The 9,263-nt window shown below is 36.9% G+C and overlaps 2 protein-coding genes across 3 annotated transcripts in view; both read left to right on the top strand.

Annotated features, from left to right (window-relative positions):
- The first annotated feature begins 705 nt into the window (after positions 1 to 705).
- LOC107653170 (glutaminase kidney isoform, mitochondrial-like) lies at positions 706 to 6,044 on the top strand. Of its 2 annotated transcripts, none has more exons than XM_016439817.1 (18): positions 706 to 1,197; positions 1,321 to 1,417; positions 1,948 to 2,069; positions 2,163 to 2,292; positions 2,364 to 2,443; positions 2,518 to 2,681; positions 2,908 to 2,966; positions 3,433 to 3,465; positions 3,715 to 3,773; positions 3,850 to 3,916; positions 3,998 to 4,048; positions 4,136 to 4,312; positions 4,783 to 4,914; positions 5,000 to 5,092; positions 5,258 to 5,319; positions 5,415 to 5,491; positions 5,580 to 5,643; positions 5,723 to 6,044. In XM_016439817.1, the coding sequence occupies exons 1-18, from the start codon at positions 1,013 to 1,015 to the stop codon at positions 5,880 to 5,882; spliced, it is 1,812 nt and encodes a 603-aa protein (XP_016295303.1). In that variant the 5' UTR covers positions 706 to 1,012; the 3' UTR covers positions 5,883 to 6,044. The 2 variants fall into 2 exon arrangements, with proteins under 2 accessions (XP_016295303.1, XP_016295304.1); XM_016439818.1 differs by having other exon boundaries at positions 1,324 to 1,417.
- A 1,339-nt stretch (positions 6,045 to 7,383) lies between these two features.
- LOC107653161 (SLAM family member 9-like) overlaps positions 7,384 to 9,263 on the top strand; it is a 5,061-nt gene continuing 3,181 nt past the window's right edge. The window contains exons 1-3 of the mRNA XM_016439806.1: positions 7,384 to 7,432; positions 7,756 to 8,115; positions 8,486 to 8,779. Coding sequence (XP_016295292.1) covers positions 7,384 to 7,432; positions 7,756 to 8,115; positions 8,486 to 8,779 — 703 coding nt within the window. The remainder of the gene's footprint in view (positions 7,433 to 7,755; positions 8,116 to 8,485; positions 8,780 to 9,263) is intronic.

The following is a 9,263-nucleotide window of genomic DNA, read 5'->3' on the forward strand; positions in this document are numbered from 1 at the left end:
CGGTTTAAGGTTCAAAAAACACATTATTTTCCACATACTGTACATTATTGTTTCTCCTCTATGCCCCGCCTTTCCGCCTTTCTCGATTTTTACAAAGCTCATCGGTCTGAAAAGTGAGATGGGCTCTGATTGGCCAGCTATTCAGTGCATTGTGATTGGTCGAATACCTCAAGCGTGTGACGGAAATGTTACGCCCCTTACCATACTGTGATGCCCTGTCCCGATAACAAGCCGTTTTAGGTAGGCGTGGTTGACTCTTAACTTTTATAAAGAATATCTCTTTGGATTTGAGACTTTAGTCTTTGCAACTTTACAGATCTTCTTTATGCACCAAGAGCTTGTATCACTCCAAAGAGAAAGGACAAATTTTAATCGCATCATATGACCCCTTTAAGTTCTGCATTTACATCTGCAAGATGTATTTTTTAGAGTGTTTGCTCATCTGTAATACGTTTCCTATCAGATGTCAAATAGACATTTAGAAAATGTCTTTAAGATGTTTATTATTTATATGTAACGCTGACATCTTAAAGACGTCTATCAGATGTTTAGATGCTTTCCAGATTAAGCGATCTTTAGCAGACATTTTGCAGACGTACACGTGCTATCTGGGAATGCAGACGTAAAATAGACGCCTCCGTGATGTACGTGTGCTATCATTAAGTCACGGAGCTTCTCTTTTTTACCAGATCCTTTGAATGAAACAATTGTCGAGGACATGCATTTAAGCTTATAAACGTATCAAAACGTGCTGTCTTAACATCATGACATGAGGTGGCTACTCCCCTCGATGTTTTAACAGTGAAAGTTATCCAGTAATCTGACAGTGAACTTTCCGGAGACGTCAGTGTTGATGAAGTGCCTCTGGCGCTCACCGGATTCCACGAGCACCTGTTCACGAGCCTCAAAACAAACCGGCCGCACGCGACTCTGGAGACCGTTATTTGCGACACGGAATAGTTTGACTTCCCCCTTTTAACGCTTTAAACTTTGTCTTGTGAGATACTGGAAAATGATTTCTTTCAGGACCCTACGACTGACTAATGTCGGAGTTATTGGCTTACTGGCGAAACACATCGCAAAAAGCAGCTCAGCGTGTCACAATGTGGTGAGAAGGACGTTCAGTTTATCTTCGCGGATTCACGCGAGCCAAGAATTTATCGCTCCCGCTTCCGCGGAACAACCTACATCTAAAAAGTGAGTCACTTCTACAATAAATGAAATAGTATAGTATAATAAAAATGTTTGATAACATTCTTATAAACTAAAATACAATATGTTTGGTGTTAGTAGCCTATGTGTAATTTTATTTTATTAAAGCAGACACGTGACCAGTCTGTTTTGTGGACTAGAGGACATGCTTTTCTACACTATAACTGAAGGAGCAGAGAAAGTTCCTGTGTCTCATTTCATTTCTGTGAGTTTATTCATTGACACATACATACAGAATCATATCCAATAACAAGATTTAAAATTCTTTGCACTAGCAGTTTTCCAAGTCTCTATATATATATATATGTATGGGCAACAGCTGGGAGCTGCTACATTTACTCAGTTGCATATTATAGGCTCAGTTACTATCAACCCCCTACATGTTTCTTCTGAAATCTGATTCGGTCATGAGAAGTCCGGACCAAAACACACAAACGTTTATCTAGACTTTGTGGAACTGGTTTGTGTCATCGTTTATGTAATCATTTATAAGTAAAGTCAATAAACAGTATAGTATAATTAAATTTTTTTTATTGATTAGATAAAATCTTATACAGTTTGCCAGCATATCGAATTTATGTTTGATTATTGTATTTTTATAGTCTTGTTTTGTTTACATGTATATACACTAGTGTTTAATTAATGTTTGCACAACAAATGCATTGCACAATGGCATTACACAAAGTAAACTGAATGGTTGTGAAAAGACAGAATGGTATTTTCCCCATTTTACAGGCAGTGAAAAGCACTGGCCTACTGACCTCTGACCCCAGATTACGGGACTGCATGGAAAAGATTCGCGAAGCTGTCCGGGAATCAGCCGGTGAAGTCATGATGGACCTTGAGCTGTTCCGAAAGTGAGTATTCAGGCAATGCAGATTTGCAAACTTCCTGCAGATGAGGAATATTTGGTAGTTTACTAATTGCGAAAATGTCTAACGTCAAAACAGGTGTGTGGGTGGCAACATAGTCCTGCTGAGTCTCGCTTTCAGACGGAAGTTTATCATTCCAGAATTTGAGGCATTTGTGGGCATTATCAATCATATTTACTACACATCAAAACTCCAACAGGATGGACAGGTAGAAACCATATTTTCAATCCATTTTCCTTACTTATTTGTGAAGTTGGACTTACTTAGAATCGTTTTCAGGTTGCAAAATACATTCCCCATCTGACCAAGTTTAGTCCTGATCTTTGGGGCGTCTCTCTCTGCACAGTGGATGGACAAAGGTAAATAGATAAATCTGACCCCAACTTTTCTAAAATATGCAGTGATGGTTTTTAAATCACCTCTTGGAATTCAGACACTCAGTGGGAGACACAAAGGTGCCGTTCTGCTTGCAGTCGTGCGTGAAGCCGCTGGAATATGCCATCGCTGTACACGAACACGGCACAGAGCGTGTGCACCACTACGTTGGGAAGGAGCCCAGTGGATTCAAATTCAACAAACTCTCCCTGGATGAAGAAGGTGGGTGGGAAAATGTCATAGATTATCATTATCAAACGAGTTGTGTAGAATATCTTATCAGACAGAACGTTTCTGTACTGAGAATAATCTCATTAGAAAAAAAAAATCTAAATAAATGTATTATTCTAATATATTTAAAAAGCAATAATGACTTAAAAATGAATAATAATTTATTTTAATTTAATTTAAATAATTAAATGAGCTGATGCTGTTTTTCTGTTCTTAGATAAACCTCACAATCCCATGGTCAATGCTGGAGCAATTGTCATCAGTTCACTTATTAAGGTAAACAAATAAAAATAAAAAAAAAAATTTTTTTTTTTTGGGGGAATTTGTATATAAATATTTTCTGGTGAATTTGAGTTTGGTGTCAAGTTGGTTTGCGTTAACAGTATTTGCTTGTTTTCTGATAATCAGCTCTGCACGACTCCCTAACAAGCACTGATATATGCACGTGTATTGACATGCGGACTGGGCCAAGATTTAATTTGATCTAACAAACCTTTGACCCAGAATTCAGCTCTGTGTGGACAGACCCAGTGCATCTGTTACACGTGTAGCAGACTGACCTTGTGAAGCTATGAGCGGGAGTATTACTGGTCTGGACTGAATCCAGTCTATTAAAAGTTCCCTTTACACTAGGTGTATGTGACTTGTGTTTTCTAGGTTCCCAGAGTTCTTCAATACAAGCTAGAATACGCAAAAGTATTCGGTTGGTAAATTGTACTGTTGTTTTTCTCATTCTCTACAGCCAGGTGTCAACAAGGCCGAGAAGTTTGACTATGTAAGTTATAACCTGTTGGATGTTGCCATAAAAAAAAAAACGTAGTGCATACGGCTTTTCAGCTATATTATAAAAGTCACTGAGTATCTTTTTATTTAAAAAAGACTGAAATTAGTTATTTACCAAAGTTGTTATTCCTTGAAAATATATGCCTTTTTGGGTATATATATTGCCGTTATCCCAAAATGGACCAAGTGTGATTTCAAAATCTTGACTGTTAGCTAATGGCTGTTTGGGTCTCTTTCACAGGTGATGGAGTTTGTGAAGAAAATGACAGGCAGGGAGTATGTGGGCTTCAGCAACGCAACGTATGTCTTTCATTGTTCAGTTTACACTTGTTTTGCACCCAATGCTATTGTTATTGACTTGTTTTCATTTCACCAGGTTTCAGTCTGAGAAGGAAACAGGAGACAGAAACTACGCAATAGGATACTACCTAAAAGAGAAGAAGGTTTGTTCTTTAGCATCTTTAGCAAACTAGCAAGATATTGTTGATTGTCTGCAAATGCAACCATGATGTCCTCCTTTACAGTGTTTTCCTGAAGGGGCAGATATGATAGACGCACTGGACTTTTATTTCCAGGTAGGCCCAGTTGACATTTTTCCATTGTTAAATCGAACGCTAAATAAACTGAACGCTCCATCAGAATTTCCTTTCTGTCCATCATAGTTGTGCGCCATAGAGGTCACATGTGAATCTGGCAGCATAATGGCCGCTACACTGGCTAATGGAGGCATCTGTCCAATCACAGGAGAGAGAGTTCTGAGCACAGAAGCCGTACGAAACACGCTGAGTCTCATGCACTCCTGCGGGATGTACGACTACTCTGGACAGTTCGCTTTCCACGTGAGTACAAGGATTGTCTCTATACACTGTCTGTCTTTATATGTAGTCAGAGTGTGAATTATAATGCTTTGAATCTAGCGAACTTACATTTAAAAGAATTTTTATAAAAAATTGCTTATTTAAAATTTTCATTAAAAACAATACAAAACAGTACATTTAAGTTTTTGCACAACCCTTGTTATTATACGACTTTCAATCTAGTCAATGTATTTTAAAAAATAATTTTGATTAAAAAGTGCTTATTTAAGATTAGTTATTAAAATCATTACTAGTTGAAACGGAAATTTAGTTGTGCAGTCTGTTGAGGTAATACATGTATGTTAAATACCGGAAAGCTTCAAAAAACATTTAATCAGTATGATATTAAGGACTTTTCTGCTAGCTTCTTGTAGTAAATTGTAATTAATTTTGTCATACTTACACTTGTAGTAGTAATAAACCATAGGTCTTTATATCGCAATACATGATAGGTTGGATTACCTGCTAAATCCGGTGTGTCTGGTGCAGTTCTTCTTGTGGTGCCGAATGTGATGGGTGTCATGTGTTGGTCGCCCCCTGTGGACAAAGTTGGGAACAGCGTCCGTGGAATCCACTTCTGTCAGGTGTTTCAGGCATCGTCCTGTTAGTTTATCGCTCTCTTTTTAATTCAAGTTTAAATAACTAATTTTGTAACCTTTCCATAATTAGGAACTGGTGTCTTTGTTCAACTTTCACAATTACGACAATCTGAGGCACTTTTTGAAGAAGCAGGACCCTCGCAGACTTTCTGATGATGACAGGGTAAATCTTACATTTGAAAAACAGCTTTCACATCAACCAAATTAACTAAACTCTGCTGTTAAACTCCAAAACTTGTGAAAATACCCTACATTAAGCTATTTTTTTAGACCAGTAATTATAGTTCCAATAGCAATGAACTCACCAAATCTTTATTTGGTGTTATAGAATAAGTCAGTGGTGAATCTGATGTTTGCAGCCCACAGTGGAGATGTCTCGGCTCTGAGAAGGTCATTTTATACAGTTTATGCCTTTATTACTCCATATTTTTGAGTGCTACTGAAATATAGATTACTTACTGCCCTCTTCCTCCATTGTTCCTCAGGTTTGCCCTTTCATCCATGGATATGGATCTGAAGGACTATGACTCTCGTACACCTCTTCATGTAGCTGCTGCAGAGGGTAAAATCGTTTTCTGTAAACTTCAAAGAATTTTTTAGTCCCAAACATGATTTGTTTAATCATAAGTTTAATTTGTCATCTGTTTTAGGTCACATGGATGTTGTGCTATTTCTGATGCAGTCCTGCAAAGTCAACCCTTTTGTGAAAGACCGGTACAGAGCCCTGTTTCTTTATACGGTTACCTTCAGCTTCATCCGTTTGGTGATAATTAACCTCATATCTCTTATTCAGGTGGGGAAATATTCCTCGGGATGATGCCATGCAGTTCGGCCATGAGGATTTGGTGAAGATCTTGGAAGAATATGAGCAGAAATACATTCAAACATCTCAGACTGACGCAGAAGACCGTAGTCATCAATCCAAATGTTCGTCTCTGGAGGGACGAGTGTGATCTGCTGTGAATGTAACCAACTTTAGGAATAAAGATCATGTCATCAGATATTAAGAAAATAAGAGCACATTTACGGAAATATCTCTCTACAGAGATAAAAGGCTATGTTTTGTTTTTTTTTTGTAATTTTGATGTGTAAATATACGATTTTTGTACATAATTTGTGTTACTTTTTTTTTTTAGCTTGGCATATTCTCTTGGAAGCTGTCTTGGTGTTATATATATATACAGTATAAGGAGAGTGTAAAGTATTTGTGACTAATAAACAAAACCAACCATGCCAACAGATTCTTAAGCTTACATATGTTTATGAAGCCACAATATAAAAACATTTTTAAAAGAGGTTTGCAACTATGTTCAAATATTGTCATTTAAACAACATAAATAGTGTTTTCACTGAAATGTAAAGTATATACAATTCGCTATTATAATGCCTTCTATATGTAAAATATAAATCTATAACCCAACAACCATCTAGAACAACCTAGTGACTACACAAATATATCATTAAAAAGAACCCTGATTCGGTCAGAACACGTTAGCACTATTATGATGCCAAATGTTGTTGAGAAGCATTTTAGTACATCAAGGTGGATCTGATTCAAACTAGATGTATCGAAGACTGATGTGGAAGAGAAGAAATTGTTGAATAAAGTCATTATTTTTGTTTTCTTAGTGCACAAAAAGTATTCTCGTAGCTTCATGAAATTAATGTTGAACCATGGACTATTTTAACGATGTCCTTACTACCTTTCTGGGCCTTGAATGTAGTAGTTGCGTTGCTGTCTATGCAGGGTCAGAAAGCTCTCGGATTTCATCAAAAATATCATAATTTGTGTTCTGAAGATGAACGAAGGTCGTATGGGTTTGGAACGACATAAGTGTCAGCAATTAATGACAGAATTTTATTTTTTTTGGTGAACTATCCCTTTAAGTCCCTTTCTCACTATTGCCTTCTACTGGAGAAACGATATAACCTTTAACAAAGTTGGCATGAAGTGGAAAATGGTCTTGTGGACAGAAGGTCTATGAGAGAGCTCTAACCACAGTGCTGGAGATGCTCTTCGGCCTCGCACGCACTAGAAACTTCTCACGAATCTTTATCTGCCCACAAAGCCAATGCTGACGTTGTTGTGCTTAGCAACAAAAATACATCTGATGCTTATTTTAACACACTTTGGTGTGTCAAATATTAGATATTTCTTTCATAACCAAGGGATATTTTAAAGTATATTAATCACTCAGACTAAACTGTGAATTGTATTTTTACAACATGAAAAAAAGATGTTTAACCTCAGAAGGCTATTGTTACATTGAACCATATTTAAACTACCAGTATGCTAAAAACCAATGTGTTCTGGACTCTAAAAAGAAATGAAGTCCATTTTGGTCAACTCTGACTGATACTTCCTCATAACAAGATGAGCGGTCATTGGCTGAATCTTTACTGCATACCCTGTTTGTGAACTGAAACCTCAGTAACACCAGTTGCACTTCTAAGATGCTCACATTCAAGTGCCGTTTAATCTTGCTCTTCATTTGTGTGGAAGGTAAGATGTGTATTGCTACTTATTTATTTGATTCATATGTTTTTGTAAATGCTTGGTGAGATTTAAATTTTTTTTTTGAGGTTTTCAAGAGTCACTAAGCATCAGTGGTTGTCACTAGCTCACATGATCCAATAATTTGCCTGTTTGACTGATATGTCAAAACACAAATTATTGTATAAGGGTTAACTTTAAATTACTGAATAAGACTCATCTAATCTAAAGACATTCATGGGCCAATAACCAACAGTGGAAACCACATCCTGTCATATCTCTATGTGCTAAATTTTTTAAATATAAATATGCTAAATGATACATTTTTGAAGGTTTTTCAAGATGTTGTTATGAATGTGTTTCATGTGTGTTTGGTGATACAGATGTAATGAAGTCAGTGTCAGTAACTGAGGGAGATTCTGTCACTCTACACACTGATGTTACTGAAGTACAGAGAGATGATCAGATACTGTGGATGTTTGGACCTAAAGAGAATCGAATAGCTGAACTCTATAAACAGATGATTGATATGTTTAGCAGTAATGAGACATTTGGAGACAGACTGCAGTTGGACTCTTTCACTGGATCTCTGACCATCAGAAACATCAGAAGCACAGACTCTGGACTTTATAAACTACAGATCCGCAGCAACAGAGGGAACTCGGACAAGACATTCAATGTTACTGTCTATGGTGAGACAAATATGACTTAAAAACGTATAAATGGATGTGATGTTTAGAATTGTTACAAATAAAATGTATTTCACATCTACTTGTATTTCATGCCAGCAAACTATAGCCTAGTGCCCTTTCTTAATGAATTCATCTTTCTTAAAACAAATATGTAATGCAGACTTTATGTGCTTTGTTGGATCTTCTTGTCCATCAATGGTGGTAATGTTGTGTAGCTCAATTCTGGTGTCTGTGGTATTAATATTATTATAAACATCCACTGCATAGGGAAATGCAGGGAAATATCCTACTTTCCCTTTTGTCCGAGTTTTTCCATGTTACAGCAATATACTTATATATATACTTATATATTTATTTACATGTTTTCCAGCTCGTCTGCCTGTTCCTGTCATTACCACAGACTCTTTTCCCTCCTCCTCCTCCTCCTCCTCATCAGAATCCTCCGTGTCCACATGTTCATTGGTGTGTTCAGTGGTGAATGTGAGTCATGTGACTCTCTCCTGGTACAAAGGAAACAGTTTATTGTCCAGCATCAGTGTGTCTGATCTCAGCATCAGTCTCTCTCTACCTCTGGAGGTGGAATATCAGGATAAAAACACCTACAGCTGTGTGCTCAACAATCCCATCAGCAACCAGACCAGACACATCAGTGGACTCTGTATAGGTATGTCCAGGTAGCCTACATCAGTGATCTTTCTTTTAATGGAACAATTCACCCAAAAACAAAGATTATGTAATTTATACTAATTTCTAAACCGGTTTAAAACCCGTTTGTTGGTTCACAAATGTTAATGAATGAATATTTGTATTAATGAATTAAGCAACGTTGACACAACAACGTTATGACTCACTTGATAGTCACAAATGAAGCTGATGATGACACCATGGTGTCACTTTCCTGGTCCAGTTTTCAATTGAAAAAAAATAAATAAATAGTGCGAACAACTAATTATAATAAAAGTTGAAGCTAGTGCCCTCTATTGGTAAAAAACAAAATAAAAACAACACTTCTCGATGCTGCTGCTCGTTATTTCTCGCTAATTTAAGTGGGCACTGTCTCTGCAAAATGTGAAAATTCACAGTCAGAACAAGGCAAGGCAAGGCAAGTTTATTTATATAGCACATTTCATACACAATGGTAATTCAAA

This window comes from Sinocyclocheilus anshuiensis, unplaced genomic scaffold, assembly GCF_001515605.1.
Source record: "Sinocyclocheilus anshuiensis isolate Anshui unplaced genomic scaffold, SAMN03320099.WGS_v1.1 scaffold211, whole genome shotgun sequence".
NCBI lineage: Eukaryota > Metazoa > Chordata > Actinopteri > Cypriniformes > Cyprinidae > Sinocyclocheilus > Sinocyclocheilus anshuiensis.

Excerpts from the sequence above, each read along its gene's own strand:
- LOC107653170 (XM_016439817.1), top strand. The coding sequence starts at position 1,013 with ATGATTTCTTTCAGGACCCTACGACTGACTAATGTCGGAGTTATTGGC. Across the intron at positions 2,444-2,517 it reads TGCACAGTGGATGGACAAAG|ACACTCAGTGGGAGACACAA; the intron begins GTAAATAGATAA and ends CTTGGAATTCAG. Across the intron at positions 3,774-3,849 it reads GTGGGCTTCAGCAACGCAAC|GTTTCAGTCTGAGAAGGAAA; the intron begins GTATGTCTTTCA and ends TCATTTCACCAG.